Source organism: Bubalus bubalis, chromosome 22, assembly GCF_019923935.1.
Source record: "Bubalus bubalis isolate 160015118507 breed Murrah chromosome 22, NDDB_SH_1, whole genome shotgun sequence".
Taxonomy (NCBI): domain Eukaryota; kingdom Metazoa; phylum Chordata; class Mammalia; order Artiodactyla; family Bovidae; genus Bubalus; species Bubalus bubalis.
In genome coordinates, this window is record NC_059178.1 from 15,637,471 (window position 1) to 15,660,956 (window position 23,486).

The window sequence follows — 23,486 nt, forward strand, 5'->3', positions numbered from 1 at the left end:
AAAGTTAAGAACTGACATTTTGTGAATGATTTTCTTCTTTTTTTCCCCAAATAGAGCTGACTCAAGGTTATCTTGTCATAACAGCAGCTCAGTCATTTGCGTTCCTAATATACGCTTTGCCTGGAGGGAGGGAAAGGGCAGCCGCAGGCTAGGCTCAGGAGCTGCACGCCCTGGCCTTACCCCGTGGCTGCCTTTTGTGATGGTGAGTGTGTCTGCTGCACAGGAGGCAGAGGCTGAGGGTTGTTGCTGACCCAGCCCCCAAGATGGAAGATCCCAAGGCGTGCTGAGTCCTGGCATAGCATCCAGCATTTTGGTGGTTGAACTGGGAGTCAAGGCTCTGGCTCCCAGGCCTGGCTTTGCCTCCAGCTGGCTGAGAGGTAACTTCCCATGCTCTGCCTCAGTTTCCTCAGCTGAGATGGGCGGCACACACTCTGTCTCCCTCTTTGCACTAGGGTCAGCTTCAAACAGAGGATATAAGTCAGGGCTACCAATGGGGATTCCCCAGGCTGTGGGTAGCTCACAGCAGGGAGTATTTGGTCTACACAGCATTTAAAAATTGGCAAATTAAAAATAAAAGTCTGGCTATCCAGCATCTCTTGGAAGGATGAACAAAATGGCAACATAAGGCTCATCTTCCCACATGGCAGCAATGAGCTGGGGCTCAGGGCACCTACCTGGGCAGGTGTAGCGTGAGATAACCCCTGGTCCCTGCTGCCTTTGCTTCCCTCACTCAGTTCATTCACCGCCTTCTTCCTTGGTGAACTTTGCTCCGTGGTGAAAGTAAAGCACTTTGTGGGAACGTATGGGTTGTTTTATCCAGGGTGCGTCCCAGGTGAAATGGCCCAAGGCCCAAGGAGAGTGAAGACAATGATTGATTAAGAGAGAGGAAGGGTGTTATGGGACTATTCATCACTTTAGAGGTCAATGTCAGGGAATGAGAGTGGCCCTTCTAGCCAGCACAGGGTCTCTCGGGGGGTAAAGGCGTCACGTTCTTAGTGGGCCCACTAGCTTGAGATCAAGTTGACTCAAGAAAAAGAGGTGGATTTGGTTCTATTCTTGGTCACAATCGCAGTTAAGAAGGGCTTAAAAGCTGAGCTAAAGCTCAACTGCTGCAGCCGCTTCTGGCTGCTGATCCTTAGGCACCGATCCTCACCGGACCCTGGGCTCTCTGGATGGGGTTGGGGGAGGACAAAGGGCCACAGGCTGGTGACCCCCACAGCAGGTCACCAGGCACTGAGGGGCTTGGGTGGCAGCAGTTACTCAGGAGAGAGGCATGAAACTCTGGAGCTGCTCCTCTCAAATCTCAGCTTGAAAAAACCTCCCCGGCTTGGTTTTCCCAGTTTTTCCTTGCTGTGTTCGTGCCAGATCTCCTCAATCCCTTCTGTTCGTGCAGCATGAAAAGAGTTACCAGAATGCTTTTGCACCTGCTTTTTCTCACTTGAGAAAGTCCAAGTGTTATTTACTGAGGACCTACTGGGTGCCTCCAAAGGTCTACAAAGTCATCTGTGATCTCTGTATTGCTCAGAGTCCACATTGTTTCTGTGATTATTAAATAATACATGTTTGTCTTAGAGCTTATGGAAAGGACAGCAAAGTATAAATAAGCAGGGGAAAAAATTCCCTCATCATACCACACTCAGAGACATATTAGTTTTAGGGAATGTTTTCTCCTCGCCTTTGCTCTAAGCACTGTTTTTGTAAAAGAAATGAGATCATAGCGAACATGTATTCTATTTATTAATTTTTTGCTTACGTTAATGATTTCCCTGCACCTTTTAAAATGACTTCATAGACACAATATTTTGGGGCCCACGTGGCCACATGTCATTTAGCACTGTAGTTCTTTAGCCTCTCCCCAACGCTGGGTATTTAGGATGTTTCCTGATTAATAAAAGACCCCAGACAACTGTCTGTCTGGTTCAAAGCCCTTTGATCTGTCAACAAAAATTCAATTAACCATCAAGTTAAGAAAGAAGAAAGGGAATTTTGTCCCAGCCAAACTGAAGATTATAACCTGGGAAGCAGAATCAGAGAAAGCTCTGAGAACTGTTCCACGTTTTGTCAAAGTCACAGACATATGCATTTAAAAAAATTTTTATTTATTTTAATTGGAGGTTAATTACTTTACAATGTTGTGGTGGTTTTTGCCATACATTAACATGAATCAGCCGTGGGTGTACATGTGTCCCCCATCCCGAAGCCCCCTCCCACCTCCCTCCCCATCCCATCCCTCTGGGTTGTCCCAGTGCACCGGCTTTGAGTGCCCTGTTTCATGCATCAGACTTGGACTGGTCATCTATTTCACATAAGACATACAGATTTTTGAGATAAAGGATTTTGCATCAGAATGACATACTGATATTTTCTATAAAGTTCACCAAGGGTGCATAGTCCAGGTGAACACGCACCAAGGGAATAGCAAGTCAGCATGACCCACTACAGAGCTGGGAAAGAGCACTGTTGTTTTGAGAAGTTACATTGCTAGCATCAGAATAAAGAAAAAGGCAACAACAATCTTTCCGGTTGAGCAGGCACTCCCATCTTACAGGAGCTCTGTCTGCACATTAATGCAGATGAAGCCTGCTCATCAGGGAGGGAGAAGGCCCAAACCACAGAGAGATAATTTTATATTTAACTTTTCTTGTCCTGCCTTAAAATATAAATTTTATTTCATCAGATCAAAGTTGGATCATTTCCTAAGGATCAGTTTCTAGAAGGGGTATCATGGGGCCTGAATGTATAAACACTCTTAAACCTTTTGATCCATCTTCCTAAGTTCTTTTCCAGAAACGTGGGTGACACCAATGACCAGCCCTAGGTATTAACATTACATTTATCTTGTCAACCTGATAGGTTAATAAAAAAGGATTGCTTTAATTTCATTTGCATGTACTTTGGTTATTAGGGGCTTCGCTGGTGCCTGAGACGGTAAAGAATCTGCCTGCAATCCGGGAGACTTGGGTTTGATCCCTGGGTCAGGAAAATCCCTTGAGGAAGGGAATGGCAACCCACTCCAGTATCCTTGCCTGGGAAATCTCATGGACAGGGGAGCCTGGTGGGCTACAGTCTATAGGGTCACACAGAGTTGGACACGACTGAGTGACTTACACTTTCACTTTCACACTTGGTTACTAGTGAGGTTAAACCCACACCACAATTTACCTAGATTTTGCATGTATAAGATTCAAAAAGCAGAAAAGGCTATGGATCTGGAGAGTAAGACTTCTTCTCAGCTGGTGCTCCAACAGCTTTCTTGTCTTCTCTGGCAGAGAACACAGAGTGACATGTGTTTAAATTGTGTTATTAGATTTAAGCTGTAGGTTATTAGACTTAAGATTATGTTATTAGATTTAAGCTCTTATATGTATGTTCACATTTACATATCTGCTTTTGTGGGCTGTTTATATCCTTAGGTTGAGGATTATTTCTCCTTTTGACGGGTGAGGAAACTGAGGCTTCGGGAGGTAAAAATGCCAAGAGTCACACGATTGCCAAAGGGAGTGGGCTCTGGGGGCATCTCTACCCAGGAATCTTTGGAGGCAGGAATGGGGCAGCTGCAGGCACAGGTGACGGAGAGGCTCTGGGAGTGCCTTCTTATCCAGCAATGTCTCCCTTATCAAACTTTTGCTGCTGCCTGAAATCCCACCAAAGGCAGGCCCGCAGCCTGGCCAGTCCGGTTTCTGACACCTGGGAAAGGCGGTTTCTGTGGCGAGCACTGAACGGGACATGGGCCAAGCCCTGGCCCTGCATCCTCTGCTCTGCTTTTCCAGTGCCCTCACCCCCAACCCCACTCCCTGGCCTGTGGCCCTTCAAATCCAGCCTCTCCATGCCTAGTGCCCACTACTAACGGTCCTCCAATTTTATATTCTACAACTCATCTCTTGGCGTGAAAGTTAGAAACACCTGCTACCACCCCAGGAAGGTTGGACCCAGTGAGCCATCTGGAGTGTGCCCTCTGCCCCTGCTCCCCAAATACCTTGCTTCTTCCTCTTTCCTGGGACGTGAAAACCTCCTGCTCTAATTTTCGCCAAGGATCCTGGAGTTTTAGAACCTAAAGCTGCCTGAGTCAGCCCCCTTTTCCCCACTCCACTTGCTTCAGGGCTCTTGGGGAAGACTACTTTACACCTGGTTTACAGGCAAGTCTATAAAGGGCTGTTCAGTTCAGTTCAGTTCAGTTGCTCAGTCGTATCCGACTCTTTGCCACCCTATGGACTGCAGCACACCAGGCCTCCTTGTCCATCACCAACTCCCAGAGTTTACTCCAACTCTTGCCTATTGAGTCGAGATGCCATCCAACCATCTCATCCTCTGTCGTCCCCTTCTCCTCCCGCCTTCAATCTTTCCCAGCATCAGGGTCTTTTCAAATGAGTCAGCTCTTCACATCAGGTGGCCAAAGGATTGGAGTTTCAGCTTTAGCATCAGTGCTTCCAATGAACACCCAGGTCTATAAAGGACTATCTGCCTGTAGGGATGACATACAAAGAGCAGGCGCAGAGGACCAGCGACTCAGGGCAGAATGTGTGGTGCTGAAGGGGTCGTGAGAGAGAGTTAGAGTTCAGCTGACAGAGCTGGGGCTCAAGGAGAAGAAGGCTTTTCAGCTGGATTTGCGTGGGAGTCAGGTAAATGGGGGATGGGATGAAGTTGAGTGGGAATGCCCAGGGCAAAGGCTTGAGAGTCGAAATGCCCTGGTGGGTCACGAGGCTGAGGTTTCCCTGGGCTGCAGGTCAAGCTGCAGGGCAGCTGCTGGAAGGGCCCCTGAGTTGAGGGTTTGGAACTTGTCCTTTGGCAGTGGGGATTCTTGGAAGGTTCTGGAACAGAGGAGGTGGCTGCTGGCATGGTCATTAGGAAGCAGCTCTGAGAAAGTGTCAGGGTACACGGAGACCAGAGATGAACTTGGAGGCAGCTGGCTTCCATGCTTTACTGACCTGAGGAATGTAGAAAAGACAGTGACTCCGGTCCCCGCCTGCAGAGCCCGAGGAGGCCACGGCTGGAAGCATGTATATTTTTAATCCAGTCCATATATTTTAATAACCCTTCATAATTTTGGGGGGATATTATTAATGCTCAAAATACTTCAAGCTAAGCTTCAGCAGTATGTGAATTGAGAACTTCCAGATGTACAAACTGGATTTAGAAAAGGCAGAGCAACCAGAGATCAAATTGGCAACATCTGCTGAATCATAGGAAAATCAAGGGAATTCCAGAAAAACATCTACTTCTGCTTCATTGACTACACTAAAGCTTTTGACTGTGCAGATCACAGCAAACTGTAGAAATCTTCCTGACCCAGGAATCAAACTGGGGTCTACCTGCATTGCAGGCAGATTCTTTCCTAATTGAACTATCAGTGAATGGCCCTTCTGTGTCACAGTTCCTGCTAAAATATAGTAATTGATGTTTTCTTAGTAGTTTGTCACTTCTGCAACCCTGGGAGGGACTGTCTTATGAAGGGACACCCTGTCTCAGCAGCCAGTCTGGGCAAGAGAGTGGCGGTGTTGCTGGCTGACCCACTTGGTGGAGGACATGAGTCTTGCTGGCTGGACTCTTTCTAAGGAGCCTGTGAGTTTTCTAGCTGGCTGCTGGGCTGGGAATTGCTTGAATGTGCTTGTGAATCGGCTAATTTGCAAAATTTCTGGTGGAAATACTACTGTTTTCTTTGCCAATAGGTATTCTGGTACAGACTTTTGGGTTGGTTTTTAGAGTCAGAAGGTGCTATATTTAAATCTTAGGTTGGCCACTTGATAGCCTTGTAACCTTGGGCGAGTTCCCAAACCTCTCTGAGCTACACATTTCATCAACTGTAAGTGCAGAGAATGGGACTTGCCACATGAAGCTGTTGTAGGAGTGGAGAGCATGTATGTGAAGGGCTCACAAAATGTTTCCCCTCCTAATAAACCAAATCCAAATTCTTTCTAAGAAATACCTAATAATATTTCCTCAAAATATCTCTTTGAAAGGAAACATAACCCCTTCAAATCAATAAAAAAGTAAATGAATAGTTTATTTTATAGATGCTTACAATGTATTTATAAATGTATATGTGATGTTGTTTAGTTACTACTGCTACTGCTAAGTCGCTTCAGTCGTGTCCGACTCTGTGCGACCCCATAGACGGCAGCCCACCAGGCTTCCCCGTCCCTGGGATTCTCCAGGCAAGAACACTGGAGTGGGTTGCCATTTCCTTCTCCAATGCATGAAAGTGAAAAGTGAAAGTGAAGTCGCTCAGTCGTGTCCGACTCTAGCGACCCCATGGACTGCAGCCTACCAGGTTCCTCCATCCATGGGATTTTCTAGGCAAAAGTACTGGAGTGGGGTGCCATTGCCTTCTCCGTTAGTCACTAAGTCATATCCAACTCTTTGTGACCCCATGGACCGTAGCTCACCAGGCTCATGGGATTTCCTAGACAAGAATACTAGAGTGAGTTGCCATTTCCCTCTCCAGAGGATTTTCCCAACCCAGGGATCAAACCTGAGTCTCCTGCTTGGCAGGCGGATTCTTTACCACTGAGCCACCATGGAAGCCCAAATATGTGATGGGTTTATAGAAGTATGCAATATTTGTATTGTGGATAGATAAGTATATAAAGGGACTTCTCCGATGGTCCAGTGGCCAGTACTCTGAGCTCCCAAGGCAGGGGGCCTGGGTTCGACCCCTGGTCAGGGAACTAGATCCCACATGTCGCATCTAAGACCTGATACAGCTAAATAAATAAATAAATATTTGGGTTTCCCTGGTGGCTGAGACAGTAAAGCATCTGCCTGCAATGTGTGAGACCATTTTATACCGTTTTATACAGTCCATGGGGTTGCAAAGAGTTGGACACGACTGAGCAACTTCACTGGTTCAAGAATATAAAGATCTCGAGCCAGAACAAGTGCAACGCTGCTGCTGTTCCCTGAACACACTAGGAACTGAAGGGCACTTTGCTGCAGCTTCAGGCTCTGTCCTGCAAGTTGTGCCTATTCTGCCCCCAGTTCCGCTCTGCTGTGGAGGTGGAGAGAATCCGAGTCACTCGGCAAAGCATCCACTGAGCATCTCACGTGTGCGGCCCTTCTGCTCACAGGGCCCCGAGGGCCTCTTCTGCCCAGTGTCTGGCTGGAAACCAGGCTGACTCACAGGCAGGAGGCGACCTGTCTTGACATCGAGGACACAGCTCAGTCCGGTGATTGAGGACACAGCTCAGCCTGGTGATACTTCCGGTCAAGCACTTTCAGACGTCGAGACCGCTCTCCTGACTCGAAAGATAGCAACAGAGGCCAAGAGAGATGTGGAGACTTCACTGGGGTCACTCAGCTCATTAGTGGCTGGTCCGGGTGGACCAGAGCCCAGCTCTGACCACCGTCCCTGCCCCATTCCCCTTAGCATAGAGGCTGTTTATTAAAGGGCTTTATTTTTAGGGGTTTAAGAGTTTTATTTTTGTTTGTTTTATTCTCCACTTTCACGGTGAAGTTTATCCCACGTGCCAGAGTCTTTGATGGGACTTTAATATTCACATTTGAGGGCAAAGCCAGCCTCTAGGAGGCGCACTGGAACTCAGTGTGGTGGGCAGGGGTACCCCACAGGGGACATTTGGCAATGTCTGGAGACAGTTTTGGTCATCACGGCAGGAGAGTGGGGCAGGAGGTGCTGCGGGCCTCAGAGGGTAGAAACCAGGGATGCCACTCACCAGGGGTGCACAGGACACCCCCCAACAAGCACTGTGCAGCCCCAAATGGCAGCAGCACCAGACCGAGCCACCCCGGTGATGGGGCGGCAGCACCCCTTTGGTCTGTAGCCTTCTCTCTGGACCTGGGCAGGTTCCCTCCGAGAAACCCAGCCATGGCCAAAGCTTTGGGGTAGCGTGGCTGGGACCAGGCGTGCACAGTAAGCCGCTTTTCAGGTCTGCCCAGCTGTTTTCAGCCTAGTATCTCCCTGCATGAGGCCAGCAGCACAGAGCTCCTCTGGGTCAAGCCTCCTGCCATCTGTCTGTCTTGGGGCAGGTAGAGGGCCCAGCCTGCTTGGGCTTAAGGCAGGGGCCCTGGGGGCGTGGAGGTGGGTAGTGGCTAATGTTCCTTATGAACCTAAAGCGATTTTCCTGCCCGCCACTCCATTTTGCGCCCTTACCTTCTGCGGCCCCAGCACCGCACCTTCCGAAGCTTTCTAGATCTGTGTCCGGAGAATAGATTTGCTTCTTACAAGCAGTCAGGGCTCCTCTCTCTGGCCTAAGGCAAGTGACCCATCTGCTTTTGGTCTTCCAGAATGTTGTCGCTGGCCCCCTTCTATGCCTCCTCTCCACAGGCCCTTTTTATGCCTTTGCTGCATTTCAGTCAGGCGGGGGGAGGGAGCGAAGAGAACCAGGTGTGTTGAGTTCATCTCTTAAACAGGAGGCCTGTCCTTATGTGTTGGAAAACTAGATTTCATTAAAAGCTTTGCTGTGTGTCTGGCCTCTGAGGAAAGTGAAGAGCTGAGGAGCTGGAGCTAGTTGCTAGAGGCGGCATTGAAGGATGCACCAGACGGGGTAGAGGAGCTCGGTGACCTTGATCTCACTAAGCCTCAGTGTCTCTGCATGCATGATGACTCGTAACCCTGGCCTGCCCGTCCAGGTGAACTGTGGGCATGGATGTGGACCAGCAGAGAACCCTGTAAAGGACTCTGGTTTATTATGGTCGTCCTTCTGGATGGACAGCACTCTCGTCTCCATTAGGCGTGGTCAAGGCAATGTGTCATGTGGCACACGCTGGACTGCGGCTCCCCGGTGACGGGCTTACCCAGCACGTGAGCATGAGTACCGACTGCCTCGTTCTCTTGCCAGAGGCCTCCAGTTTGGTTGGCAGAGTGGTGACCAGCTGGCCAATTGGACGGGGCTCTTTAATGTCACGGACGACCTGGCAGTGCAGAGCGGCAGTGACTCCAGTTCCAGGTACAGACCCCCGGTGAACAACCAGGGAGTGGGGGGAAGCTATTCTCGGGGCGAACCTGCAGCCTCTGCCCCTCCGGGCTGCCCTCAGGGAAGAAGCAGTTTCAGTGCAATGGCCCAGAGCTCACCCTGGCATCTGACCTGGGCTGCTTAGATAGGAGGGTGAGGGCCAGGACCCAGCCAGAGCAAAGCAGGGACTCGCCGCCCCCTCTCTTGGAATGAGGGTTGGGGGCAGTGGAGTAGGAGTCTGGGTCTCCAGCCTCCATTTGAGTTTGGGGCAATATTCCACCCCTCCTGGAAGGATTTTGGGGTGTGTAGGTATGTGTCAGGGTGACATCAGGGTGGGCAAAGACCATTGGTTTCCTGCTCCTCTGAAATCCACAGAGCAGGCTGTCCCTACTCTGCCCAGCCTTGGCTGGGCTGACCTTGGCTGTACTAAGTTGCTCAGTCATGTCCAACCCTATGGACTGTAGCCCACCAGGCTCCTCTGTCCATGGGATTCTCCAGGCAAGAATACTGGAGTGGGTTGCCTTTTCCTCCTCCAGAGGATCTTCTCAAACCAGGGGTCGAACCCACATCTCTTATGTCTCCTGCGCTGGCAGACAGTCTCTTTACCACTAGTGCCTCCTGGGAAGCCCTTGACCTTGGTTGGGGAAGAACCATTTTCACCAAGATATGATACTGAGAACTGACATTTATACCATCACATGGTTATTTCTTCTTGATCTGCCGTAGTGTTTGGAGCTAAAATCGGTAATGAGGGGCATTCTGTATATCCAGGAGAAGGAACTATTTGTAGAACAAATGAAAATGGAGTGTTCTCAGGTGGAGCGCACTCATTGTGGGTAGGGTGGGGGTGGGGTGCGGCGGGGGTGGTCATTTCAGGGAATTTTTTCAGACAAGGTGGGATGCTCTCTCTGCTTGAAGGAGGGTGTGGCTGCAACCTGCCCACTAAGGTTTTCTCCGGGCTAAGTTATTTGGTTTCTTAGTTTTTGCATTTCCAAGTGCAGGCTAGCTATTAGATTAATTTCCCTGGGAAAGAGGCCTGGGTTTTTGTTGCTGTCCATTTTGACACTAAAACATCAAATTGACCCTGCAGAAGAGAAGTAGTATGTTTTTCAGGGGCTTAAATATGCGTGATTTTATCCAATGCTTTGAAAAAGAGACGATGTGGCTCCAATGTCAGACGCCGACGGGGGAGGTGAATAGACAGGCCCTGGGGTGTGGGGCAGCCATGGGCCATGGCCTAGGATTAGGGTCTTATTCTGACCCTTTAGGAGCCTAGTTCTTTCCATATATCTGTGGTGGGAGCCCTGGCCTGGCACTTGGCTCCTGGGATTGTCACCCAGTGAGAGGATAAGCCCTGACTTGTCTGTTCCATTTGAGCTTCCAACATTGGCTTCTGCTGTGTGACCTGCCCACCCAGATGCCCCAGGGTGTCTAGGTAAGTCTGCAGGTGTCTGTCTCCCTGGGAAGGACTCCCTTAGGTTCACAGAGAGGGTTTGGCTAGAAAATCCTAATCAGCTGAGTAAGACGGGACAGGCCCTTGGGAGGCTGTTCTGGGCAGATGTCCTGGGCTGGGGCTGAGACCACCGCACAGATTCTGCCTCTGGCTTTTCCTACTGCCAGCAGCTTTTGTCTTTTTGTCCTTTCCCTGCAATTTTGTCTCTGATTTCTGTGCCTTTCTCACCCTACCTAGTCTCTCCTCTTCCTTTCCTCCTGCCGCCCTCTCTGGGTCCACTTTTCTTTCTCAGTCCCTGTGTCCGGCCTCTCTCCTCCTCTCTCTCATCTCCCTTGCCCTTGATCCTCTCTCCCGCTCTCAGCAGCGCAGGTCACCCTCCCTGTTTTCCCGGGCCCCTCGGGTTCAGACACACCGCCACCTCCATCGGGTGCCCCTTATTTAACATCGTCACCAGCTGAGCTGGTTTCCTTCCGGAGAGCCGCTGTTTGACCAAGAGCCCCCTGAGCCCCTGAATAAATGTGATGACCACACATTCCAAGTTCTTCTTGGGCACTGCCAACTTAGATCCCAATTTCTGATTGACCTCTAAACTCCCCACAGAGGTGAGAAAACACAGTATGTCTTTCCCACGTGCAGAAAATAATGGTTCATGTAATTAGAACTGACCCGTGTGTTGGAGATTCTTTTCTTTGGTGTGGGAGCAGCTTCTGCCTTCTTTAAAATGGACAGGACAGCTCCTCACAGCAGACGTGCAGGACTTGGGGGAGGACCTGATGACACTGGGAAAGGACTCTGCCGAGTGAAAGTGCATCATCCCAGCAGACAACTGTCCGTGCCTGAAATACGGGATGAGCTTTGTGGTATTATTTTCCTACTGAATAATTCAGCGCATGCCATATTTTGCTATCTGTAGCTGTGTGGAGGGTTCAAATGTGGTACACCGGAAGTCATTTATTATTAACACCCGTTGGAAGGGAGGTCAGGAGGTACCATTTATAACAGAGGATAAAGATGGGCAAAAAAAAGAAATGACTCATAAGTTATGTACTCAACCAGGAGCCACAAGGAGAAGGAGCAGGTCCAAATGATCGGTCTGGAACACTCCAAACAGGACCACAAAGAAAATCCAGGCCAGATGGTGCTCATAAAGGCTGTGGCCAGGTCTTCACTTTGGACAGGAGCTGGGGGAAGTCCAGCTGGCAAGTGTGTGTTACAAAATATACATTGACATATAGTTTTGTTAATTTCAGATCTAGATCTAAAAGTGTCCAATAGGCATCTAAGGAGAACTGCTGTAGAGAGCAGATAAGAATAATTGGTAATCAGCAAGTGCTTCTATTTAAGTGGCTGCCTTGAAGGAGCAGGAAGGTCTTTGAAGAGAGTTCTCATCATCTTTAGATTGGGTGTTTGTGTTTCTATCTACCCACCTAGGCAGTGATTGTGCTTCTCCCTCTCTGAATTTTCAGCACCCAGTATAGCCCCAGCTCAATAAATGTTAATCGAATAAAGGATGAATTAAGCAAGGACAAAGTAAAGACTGTTGGTAAGAATGCAGACTTCAACGTTAGTGTCCCTGAATTCTCCCTTAGAGATTTATCCCTTTGGATTAAACCTCGTCTTCTCCTGGCAGTATCCTTGAAAATTAATCCCTGGGGAGGGGAAACATTGTGGAATCATAAACTCATTCTCAGTTTAGAATGACCAGAGAATTTTTTCTCTTGAGAGGAGTAGGTGGTCAGGTAGTCTGAGAATCTGGGTGGCAGGGTGGGAAAAAGGAGACTGAAGGTGGGGGTGTGTATGTGGATAAAAACAGAAGGCAGTGGAGGCAGATGATATACTTTTGCAATAACTGACTGAGAGCCGCCCCACCCCCGCCACCCACCCCGTACCACCACCCCCACTACGGAGTACGCAATTCTGAGAAGGGGACGATGGGGCAGGGGAAGGCGGGGTGAAGGGCTCTTGACTTGTCAGCTCACTGCTTTCACCTCTCCAGCCTGGCCAGCTTCTTGCAAACCCAGTGACCATCTGGAGCGCAGGGGAGGCATAGCGCCCACCTGTCAAAGTGGGCAGGCAGCGCCCACTGCCTCAGGACACCGCAGGGAAAGGTCACCCAATCTTAGGGGCTGAGGGCAGCTGAGGCAGAAGTCCCCCAGGTGCTAACTCTCAGCCTGGTCTGTAGTCACCGCTCAAAAGACTTCACTCAGCTTCCGTCAGACGGTTCCTGATCCATGTCCCAGTCCTTGTCCTCCTCCAGGATCCACCTCCCACTCCACCGCCTCCTGGAAGCTTTCCCTGATAGCCACTTTCACTCCACGTTCTGTAAGATGTGTCTGCATCGGGGTTGGGGCTGGGGGGTGAGTGAAAGTGAAAGTCGCTCAGTTGTGTCTGACTCTTTGGGATCCCAATAGTCCATGGAATTCTCTAGGCTAGAATACTGGAGTGGGTCTATCCTTTCCCTTTCCCAGGGGATCTTCCCAACCCAGGAATCAAACCAGGATCTTCTGCATTTGCAGGTGGATTCTTTACCAACTGAGTATCAGGGAAGGAAGCAATTTCTATCATCACACACACAGAGAACTCCCCAGCAAGTGCACATGAACCCCTCTATGCTTGCTCAGCCTTCCCCAAATCCTGAGGACACTCCTGTGCCAGAGAACAGGGCTGGACCACCTGTGCGTGCAGTGTCAGGGCCCTCCAAACCTTCTTACTTCAGACCCAGGCCACAGGCAGCCCCTCCTCTCAGGGTGCATACAACCTTGGTCCCCTGGTCTGGAACCGCATGGCAGGAGATGGTTTGCAAAGACAGGGAAGGACCACTTCTAGAGCAGATCTGAGGACAGAGTTTCCCTGCGGTGCTGGGGACTTCCCGCGGGAAAGGAAGGACCAGCACAGGAGTGGCGGGCAGGCCCCAGACTGGCGGCACAGTCGCCTCTTTGCTCCGCAGAACTGCAGGCCCAGTGAATGTGTATTTCTTTCTGGAAGAAAGAGCCTTTCTTTTTGGGTCAAGGTCTGCGTTCCAGGCGGGCGTGTATGCCTGGGGTGTGGAGTCATCATATTTCAGAGCTGGAAGGAACTTGACTGAATTGAATTTAGCATTTTATTATGCTGTCTTGAATTGTTCCCTAATTGTTTCATGACAGTGTATAATTAGGGAATAAATTGTGTGATGCAGCTGGCGAGGGCTCCAGGAGCCTAGGGTACAAGTCGGAGGTGCTTCTGTGGAGGGGAGGGACTTGGATTGGACGTGGACAGGCGATGATGCCATGGCTGAGCGCTACTAGGGGCTGGCTGTGTGCCGGGCACGGTGCTGGGCGCCTGATGCGTTACCCTCAGACTTTTGGGGGGGTGCTGTCATTGCCCCCATTTTACAGATGAGGAACGGAGTCCCCACTTCCAGGTGGTGGTGGGTGGTGGAGCTGGAACATACCCCTTGCTCTGTAACTCTGAGTCCCAGCACTTGTGGGCCATGCAGAGGGATTCTACTTTCCGGGCTGTGGATAGACATCCAAGGTTGGGTTAGGTTGGGTCTCCTTGGCTGTCCTTGCCAAGTCCTCTCAGCTCCTGGCTGTTACACTGGACTAAAATGACCGTATTGATCTAATTAGGTAATCGACATGCACGTTTTCTCCCACTGCTGTCATGGGCAGTATAGGCAAGAAAAGACAATCTTTAGGGTCTCTCATCCCCTCCTCTCCTATCTCTTTCCCACTTTTGACCTTCTGTGCTCTCCTTCACCCCCAGCCACTATGCTTTGTGTTCCTTCTGTCTCCTCCTGGGGGTCCTGGATTTCAAAGAGGAGCCCTGGGTGGCAAGGTTAGCCCAAGGGAAAGACTTTTCCACGGAGGACTTACAGAGGAGGTGTGGTGGCAGCTTTGAGGGGTGGGGTCTGCACGTCTGCATTTGAGTGCAGGCTGGCTTAGCATAAGCCTTTTGGGTCAATTTTTGCTTCTAGGGAAAAGGACATACATAAATAAATAATAGATTAGGAGAGTAGTCTGAATTTGGGGGTCACCTGCATCAACATGAGTATTGTGAGAGAATTAGATTATCGAGAGAGAGGATGCAGTCATCAGCAGTCTTTAGGTGGAATTGCCTCCTTATTTGGTTGAGTTTAAAATGGAAGAATTCCGCCTGTGGTTCTGATATGCTATCTGGATGTTCTTCTTTGCTTTTTGACGACCAGATTTTTCTATGAATATCCCTTAAGTTTAGCAGATTATTTGGAATGAAACTACTTTTTTTTTTTTTTAAGATTCCTCATTCTATTAATTTATTTTAAATAATGGGTGAAAAATAAATAACCAGAACTCTTGGGCTCCATCTAAGAAAGATGGCACTGCTTCTCCCTTTGCTCCCATGCACCCAGTGTGGGCTTCTGGTGGCAGGCAGAGGAGGCCAACTGGGAAAGCGGGGCTGTTGAGGCCCCGAGAGGCCTCGGATGGTGTCATTCCGTGAGCTCTCCTGGCCACCAAGCTTTGTGGCCCTTGGCTGTGTCTGAATTGAGTCTCCTGGCCAAATAACCACCGACATCAGCATTTCTGTGCCTCAGTTGCCTCCTCCTCTGTGAAATTCCCACTTTGCTCCATCACCAGTGGGGTCCCCTGGGTGGGCTCACAGCTAGGCAGGAGGTGTTCCCCTTGGGGCTGGCTTTTCACATCAGATGACCCGGCCCTACCCCTTCCTCACCCTCCAGTCAGCTCCCCAGACCCTCTGTCCCTCCCTCCAGTGGTCCGTTCTTTTTCCTTTCCTTCACGGCTCCCATGTTTCCTGCCTCCTGGACCATCATCAGGAATTTCATACTAGTCCCTTAGTAAAGACAGGAGGCCATAGAAAGGAGTGAGAATGGAAGGAAATGGAGAATGGAAAGGACAGGGGCTCTAGGGTCTGGTTAAGAGGATCAGCATCCATCTGGGAATCAGTTTAGGGGATGCTTAGAAGGGAAGACAGCAAGGCTCTCCAGGTGCCCACTCCATGTAGTCATGCATAGCCCGCAACCCCTTCTTCGATGTCTGTGGAGGCTGTGCTGGGACCGTGGGCAGTGGGGCTCCTGGAGCCTCGAAGAGAGGCCGGTCCTTCACTGCAGGCCTCCCCTCTGGGACTGCAAACCTTCCCTCCCTCATGCTAAGCTGGGGCTTCTTGATTTACCTTCTGGAACCTCCTAGAATACTTCCATCTGCTCTTCATCTAGCAGTTCCTTCACACGTCAGGGAATCCCATTTTCTCTACCTCACCTGAGACCCACTCTTCATACGCTCACTGTCTTAGTCTGTGCACGCTGCTCTGATGAAATACCACACACCAGGAGGCTCATCAACCACAGGGATTTGCTTTCCGCAGTTCTGGAGGCTGGGAGTCTGAGGCTGCGTGGTCGCCAGCATGGTCAGGTGAGGACCCTGCTCCGGGTGGCAGATGGTGTCCTCACATGGTGGAAGGAGCTAAAGAACTCTCTGGGGCCTCTTTTATAAAGGCACAAATCCCATTCAGGGGGCACCACCCTCATGACCTCATAACCACCGAAGGCCCCATCTCCTGATATCATCACCTTGGGGGCTAGGGTTCCAGCATATGAATTTTGGGGGGACATGCATTCAGCTCAGTGAATGCACCTGCTCCTTCACTTTGAGCCTCCACAGTCCCTGCCTCCAGCACCCTCTACTTCCGGTCTTGCCTCAACTCACACCAGTGGGGCTCTTGTCTCCCCTGCGGCTGGCTGCTCCTGAATGACACAGGGACCTCCCTGGGCTCCTGTTGTCTTGAACACCATCAGTATCTGGGGACGAAGTGGTGTATGCGAGAGACATACACTGCTGGATGGGCTTCATCTTCTCTCAGCCAGTGACTGCTGGGGCTCAAAGTACTGTAGTCCCCAGTGAATTCCATGGTCCAGATGGAGCTCTGCAGGGGGGTTCAGGCCGGACGGGGGAGCCGTCTCTGGGGCAGGCTCATGGGGAAGGGCTAGGAGGAAGGACAGAGCCAGACTCTGCACCCTAGACCCAGGACATGCTGAAACGAGGTCCCCTCAGCCTGCAAAGCTGGACCCAGGCCCGTGTGGGAGGAGGGGACCCAGTATTCAACAGTTGCAGTCGTGTTTGCATTTGCCTTCTCACTTAACAGAGGCTGTCCCCTGCTGATCAGGCAGCCAGCAGTGGCCAGCCCTGCCCCTCACCTCCCCAAGGGCACAGAGACGGGGCAGGGTGGATGCAGCCTGGCGCCAGCATCGGCCTTGGCTGCCGGAAGCCAAGTGGCATCTGAGCTGAGCTGCGCTCCTGATGTGACCGGCGGTGACTATTTATACCTGGGAGGTGTCCTGCCAGCATGTCCTCCCCTTTGAACTGGGTAGAGATCGTCTTTCCAGAATTGAAAGAAGAGATAGTGACTAGCTCACCTTGAGAGGCTCGTGGAGTTAGGGAGGTTGGAGAAATTGCTGCTCTCAGTCTTCTAGTAGCTCAAGGGAATGCTTGAGATACTTAGAGAAAGAGCCATGGCTTAAAGGGGCATTTGTTAGTCATTTCCAATAATAAGAGTCCTCGGCCCTCCTCTCAGAAGCAGAATCGAGGAATGACCCAGTGTGGCAGTGCTTCTTACAGTCTTATTTCCTCAAGTTGTTTATCTTTAGAGACTGAGACGGAACAGCACAGCCTTCTAAAAGCAAAGCCCGGATAGGCTGGAGAAAGAAGCAAGGGCTATATTAAGTGAAAGTGAAGTGAAGTCGCTCAGTCGTGTCTGACTCGTTGCAACCCCATGGACTGCAGCCCACCAGGCTCCTCTGTCCATGGGATTCTCCAGGCAAGAATACTGGAGTGGGGTGCCATTTCCTTCTCCAGGGGATCATCCTGACCCAAGGATCGAACCCAGGTCTCCCACATTGCAGGCAGATGCTTTAACCTCTGAACCACCAGGGAATCCCAAGGGCTATATTAGCTCCATTTTTTCAGATGGAAAAATGAGGCTTTAGACCTCGGCCTGGAGTGATTGTAATTACCTGGCTGAGGTACCACATGCAGTGTTTTCAGGGTGCCTGGGATTTTTTTAAATCATCAGGTGTGGTTAGACACACAGATGTGGAAATGACTGTCAGGAAGGAGGAGGTTTTTATACTTACAGATCCTGATAAACGGGGAGCCCGCCATACCACGTAGGGCTGCGCGGGAAGGCGCCAGCGTCAGTCAAGAAGCAGAAGGAGCGAAGAGGGAAAAGTGGACAAGAGCCTTTCTTGTGGTTTCTATGTAAGGAACGGATGAACAGGCACGTGGGCTTAAGATTGGCTTGTTTAAATAATTTCAGAGGGCTCTGAGAGCTGCCGCAAGTTGTCTGGTATCTGGCCTGTGGGTGATTAGGGCAGAGGAGCTAGTGGCCCTAAGTGTGAGAGGAGGAGAAAGAGGAGGAGGAGGTGGTGGTGAGTGTGAGCTCTGGATTGCTTGGTTTGCACATGAAAGGTATGCTCACAGTGTTTTTTGTTTGTTTGTTTGTTTGTTTTACCATACCTAGGAATTGATTAACTCTAGGAGAGGCAGTCTCTCTGGGGCCAGGAAGCTCCTAGATGTCAAAGCATCAGAAACACAGTTAATCCATGGAGTTTGCAGCAGAGATGCAGTGATCAGGGACATCCCTATGTCAAAGCAGAACTCAGCATGGGGTTTACCCTCAGGGAGACAGGGGAGAGGTTTCCTAATAGCAGCAGAAGGAGAATGGCAGCCAATCCAGATGGTGGAGAACTTCTGAGTTATCCATTTCTTTCTCAGCTCTGTCATCAACCGGCTGAGGGACTGTAAGCATGTCTCGGACTCACTGGGCATTCATTGGCAGGTCTCGTCCTTTCATGGCAGGAGAAAGGGGAAGAAGGGGAATAGACATTTTCTGGGCACTTTTTTTCAGGTACAAAGTGTTCTTGCCTGGAGAATCCCAGGGACAGGGGAGCCTGGTGGGCTGCTGTCTATGGGGTCGCACAGAGTCGGACACGACTCAAGTGACTTAGCAGCAGCAACCTGTGTGCCAGACGCTATATGAATGCTTTCTTTGAGATTCTCATCATTATCTTATCTCAGCCAATTATCTTATTTTGTCACAGGTGTACTTCGTTTTTTATGCTGATTTTGCAAATGAGGAAACTAAGGCTCATGGAAGCGATGGGCCCCTGGCTAGGGATGGGCAAAGAAGGATGTGAACCCTATTCTGAAACCCTTGCCATCTAATAGCCACTAAACACGCCATGTGAGACCATCTGGAATCACTGAACTGCCAAGTGATGATATTGGAGTTTCAAGAGAAAGGGAGACTGAGTGGAGGCTGGCAGAGGGAAAGTGAGGACGGCTTGTGAAGGTGACGAAGGGGCGGGCTGATCAAAGGGAGGTGCTGATTGGTTTTAACTTCCTTCCAGAGTTTCTCTTGTTTGCTGTGCTTAGTCCCTCAGTCGTGTCCGACTCATTGTGACCCCATGGACTACAGCCCGCCAGGGTCCTCTGTCCATGGGGATTCTCCAGGCAGATTCTCCATGGCATGGGCGCCATGCCCTCCTCCAGGGGATCTTCCCTACCCAGGGATCAAACACAGGTCTCCCGCATTGCAGGCAGATTCTTTACTCTCTGAGCCACCAGGGAAGCTGGTAAACATTCCCTTGTTTATGGATCATTAATTCATAGAATTGTTCTGGCTTGTTTAGTTAAGTGGGAAACACTGAGGAAACTTTGGGGTTGTATTGTAGTGCTGGATGGGACTTCAGGTACCACCTCATTCAAATTATTTAGGAGGAGAAAAAAGAGGCTCAGAGAGGCGAAGCTATTTACCCAAAGCCACATGGCTGGTTTAGAGGCATATCCTGGGTGTGTCTGTAAGTGTCCCAACTCCTGAGAACCCTAGTATAAGTTTCCTCTTAATTATCTTCTACATCATTGGAATCTGGAACTTTTCTTAGTAGCAGCCTGAGATCATGGCTTCAGAAGACCCAGGGATTCCCAAGGGCTTAGTGTCACTGGCTGTGGTTGCAAATGATGATCTTTGTGATAAGACACCAGACCTCACTTACTGTTGTGTGATGGAAAAATGACCTAAGTTAGAGACAAGGTCATGGAGTTTTTTTTTGGTCCCAGGCTGACACCTTGTTCTTAGTTGCAGATAACAGAAACCATTTTAGTTAAACCAGAAAGTGATTGATTAAGGGTAAGGCTAGCACAAAATTCCAAGCCAGGCTTCAGCAATATGTGAACCATGAACTTTCAGTTGTTCAAGCTGGTTTTAGAAAAGGCAGAGGAACCGGAGATCAAATTGCCAACATCCGCTGGACCATTGAAAAGACAAGAGTTCCGGAAAAACATCTATTTCTGCTTTATTGACTATGCCAAAGCCTTTGACTGTGTGGATCACAATAAACTGTGGAACATTCTTCAAGAGATGGGAATACCAGACCACCTGATCTGCCTCTTGAGAAATTTGTATGCAGGTCAGGAAGCAACAGTTAGAACTGGACATGGAACAACAGACTGGTTCCAAATAGGAAAAGGAGTACGTCAAGGCTGTATATTGTCACCCTGCTTATTTAACTTATATGCAGAGTACATCATGAGAAACGCTGGACTGGAAGAAACACAAGCTGGAATCAAGATTGCCGGGAGAAATATTAATCACCTCAGATATGCAGATGACACCACCCTTATGGCAGAAAGTGAAGAGGAACTAAAAAGCCTCTTGATGAGAGTGAAAGAAGAGAGTGAAAAGTTGGCTTAAAGCTCAACATTCAGAAAGCGAAGATCATGGCATCTGGTCCCATCACTTCATGGGAAATAGATGGGGAAACAGTGGAAACAATGTCAGACTTTATTTTTCTGGGCTCCAAAATCACTGCAGATGGTGATTGCAGCCATGAAATTAAAAGACGCCTACTCCTTGGAAGGAAAGTTATGACCAACCTAGATAGCATATTGAAAAGCAGAGACATTACTTTGCCAACAAAGGTCCGTCTAGTCAAGGCTATGGTTTTTCCAGTGGTCATGTATGGATGTGAGAGTTGGACTGTGAAGAAGGCTGAGCGCTGAAGAATTGATGCTTTTGAACTGTGGTGTTGGAGAAGACTCTTGAGAGTCCCTTGGACTGCAAGGAGATCCAACCAGTCCATTCTGAAGAAGATCAGCCCTGGGATTTCTTTGGAAGGAATGATGCTAAAGCTGAAACTCCAGTACTTTGGCCACCTCATGTGAAGAGTTGACTCATTGGAAAAGACTCTGATGCTGGGAGGGATTGGGGGCAAGAGGAGAAGGGAACGACAGAGGATGAGATGGCTGGATGGCATCACTGACTCGATGGACATGAGTTTGAGTGAACTCCGGGAGTTGGTGATGGACAGGGAGGCCTGGCGTGCTGCGATTCATGGGGTCGCAAAGAGATGGACACGACTGAGCGACTGAACTGAACTGAACTGAACTGAAGGCTAGCACAGAATCACCGGGAAAGCTGAAGAAAACCTCTAGGCCAGCTTCCAAGAATGTCTCTGCCAGCTGCATTGTGAAACCTGGCCACCGTGGAAGCCTCTGATAAAATCGTGAAGGTGCAGCCACCACTGCAATTCCCAAGAGCCATGCCACCTCCGCCACATTCTGCCCCAGGGAAACAATGCCTTTAGCCTTGACATTCTTCTAGAACATGGCTCTGAATCAGTCTCATGGTACTGATTTTGAAAGTGTTAGTTGCTCAGTTGTGTCTGACTCTTTGCAACCACATGGACTGTAGACCTCTAGGCTCCTATGTCCATGGGAAGAATTTTCATAGGCAAGAATACTGGAATGAGTTGCCATTCCCTTCTCCAGGGGATCTTCCTGACCCAGGGACTGAACCTGGGTCTCCTGCTTTGCAGGCTGATTCTGTACCTTCTGAGCCTCCAGGGAAGCTACTGACTCAGTTCAGTTCAGTTCAGTTCAGTCGCTCAGTTGTGTCCGTCTCTTTGCGACCCCATGAACCGCAGCACGCCAGGCCTTCTTGTCCATCACCAACTCCCGGAGTTCACCCAGACTCACGTCCATCGAGTCAGTGATGCCATCCAGCCATCTCATCCTCTGTCGTTCCCTTCTCCTCTTGCCCCCAATCCCTCCCAGCATCAGAGTCTTTTCCAATGAGTCAACTCTTCACATGAGGTGGCCAAAGTACTGGAGTTTCAGCTTTAGCATCATTCCTTCCAAAGAAATCCCAGGGCTGATCTCCTTCAGAATGGACTGGTTGGATCTCCTTGCAGTCCAAGGACTCTCAAGAGTCTTCTCCAACACCACAGTTCAAAAGCATCAATTCTTCAGCGCTCAGCCTTCTTCACAGTCCAACTCTCACATCCATACATGACCACTGGAAAAACCATAGCCTTGACTAGACGGACCTTTGTTGGCAAAGTAATGTCTCTGCTTTTCAATATGCTATCTAGGTTGGTCATAACTTTCCTTCCAAGGAGTAAGCATCTTTTAATTTCATGGCTGCAATCACCATCTGCAGTGATTTTGGAGCCCAGAAAAATAAAGTCTGACATTGTTTCCACTGTTTCCCCATCTATTTCCCATGAAGTGATGGGACCAGATGCCATGATCTTCGCTTTCTGAATGTTGAGCTTTAAGCCAACTTTTCACTCTCTTCTTTCACTTTCATCAAGAGGCTTTTTAGTTCCTCTTCACTTTCTGCCATAAGGGTGGTGTCATCTGCATATCTGAGGTGATTAATATTTCTCCCGGCAATCTTGATTCCAGCTTGTGTTTCTTCCAGTCCAGCGTTTCTCATGATGTACACTGCATAGAAGTTAAACAAGCAGGGTGACAATATACAGCCTTGACGTACTCCTTTTCCTATTTGGAACCAGTCTGTTGTTCCATGTCCAGTTCTAACTGTTGCTTCCTGACCTGCATACAAATTTCTCAAGAGGCAGATCAGGTGGTCTGGTATTCCCATCTCTTGAAGAATGTTCCACAGTTTATTGTGATCCACACAGTCAAAGGCTTTGGCATAGTCAATAAAGCAGAAATAGATGCTTTTCTGGAACTCTCTTGTCTTTTCAATGGTCCAGCGGATGTTGGCAATTTGATCTCTGGTTCCTCTGCCTTTTCTAAAACCAGCTTGAACATCTGGAAGTTCACGGTTCACATATTGCTGAAGCCTGGCTTGGAGAATTTTGAGCATTACTTTGCTAGCATGTGAGATGAGTGCAATTGTGCGGTAGTTTGAGCATTCTTTGGCATTGCTTTTCTTTGGGATCGGAATGAAAACTGACCTTTTCCAGTCCTGTGGCCACTGCTGAGTTTTCCAAATTTGATGGCATATTGACTAGTTGAACCTAAATTGCATGGAGGACCCTAGCTACAAAGGATTCTGGGAAATGTAGTTTTTAGCTTTGTTGTCTCTCTAGTGCAAATGTGCAGAGATAACAAAGACAGATTCCACATGTTTCAGATACTCCTCATTTGGAAAGGGAAATAGATATATAAACAGACAATTATAATACAATGGTATCTGTTCTAATTAAGAGAAAATGTATAGAATAACCTGAGAGTGAGCATTAGAAAAGTCTTCCCAGAAGTGGGGGCATTTGAGGTAGGTACTGAAGGATCAATATGAGTTTGCCAAGTGAGAAAGACAATGAAAAGAGTTGTAACACATAAAGGAAACAGAAAAAGGAGAGTGATATTTTAGGATCTTCAGTGCCTCAGTTCAGTTTAGTCGCTCAATTGTGTTTGACTCTTTGCAACCCCATGGACTGCAGAACACCAGGCCTCCCTGTCCATCAGCAACTCCCAGACTTTACTCAAACTCATGTCCATTGAGTCGGTGATGCCATCCAACCATCTCATCCTCTATCATCCCCTTCTCCTCCTGCCTTCAACCTTTCCAAGAATCAGGGTCTTTTCAAATGAGTCAGTTCTTTCCATCAGGTGGCCAGAGTATTGGAGTTTCAACTTCAGCATCAGTCCTTCCAATGAATATTCAGGACTGATTTCTTTTAGGATGGACTTCTTGGGTCTCCTTGCAGTTCAAGGGACTCTCAAGAGTCTTCTCCAACACCACAGTTAAAAAGCATCAATTCTTCAGCGCTCAGCTTTCTTTAGAGTCCAACTCTCACATCCATACATGACCACTGGAAAAACCATAGCCTTGACTAGACAGAC

General features: G+C 49.1%; 1 protein-coding gene across 2 annotated transcripts in view; it reads left to right on the plus strand.

The window, feature by feature from the left end:
• Positions 1-23,486, plus strand: part of ST8SIA5 (ST8 alpha-N-acetyl-neuraminide alpha-2,8-sialyltransferase 5) — a 73,187-nt gene that overhangs the window by 21,886 nt on the left and 27,815 nt on the right. Inside the window, exon 2 of one of the 2 annotated variants that reach the window (XM_006075276.4) lies at positions 8,793-8,900. The exons of the other annotated variant lie outside the window; for it this stretch is intronic. Coding sequence (XP_006075338.4) covers positions 8,793-8,900 — 108 coding nt within the window. The remainder of the gene's footprint in view (positions 1-8,792; positions 8,901-23,486) is intronic. 2 annotated transcript variants of the gene reach the window in all.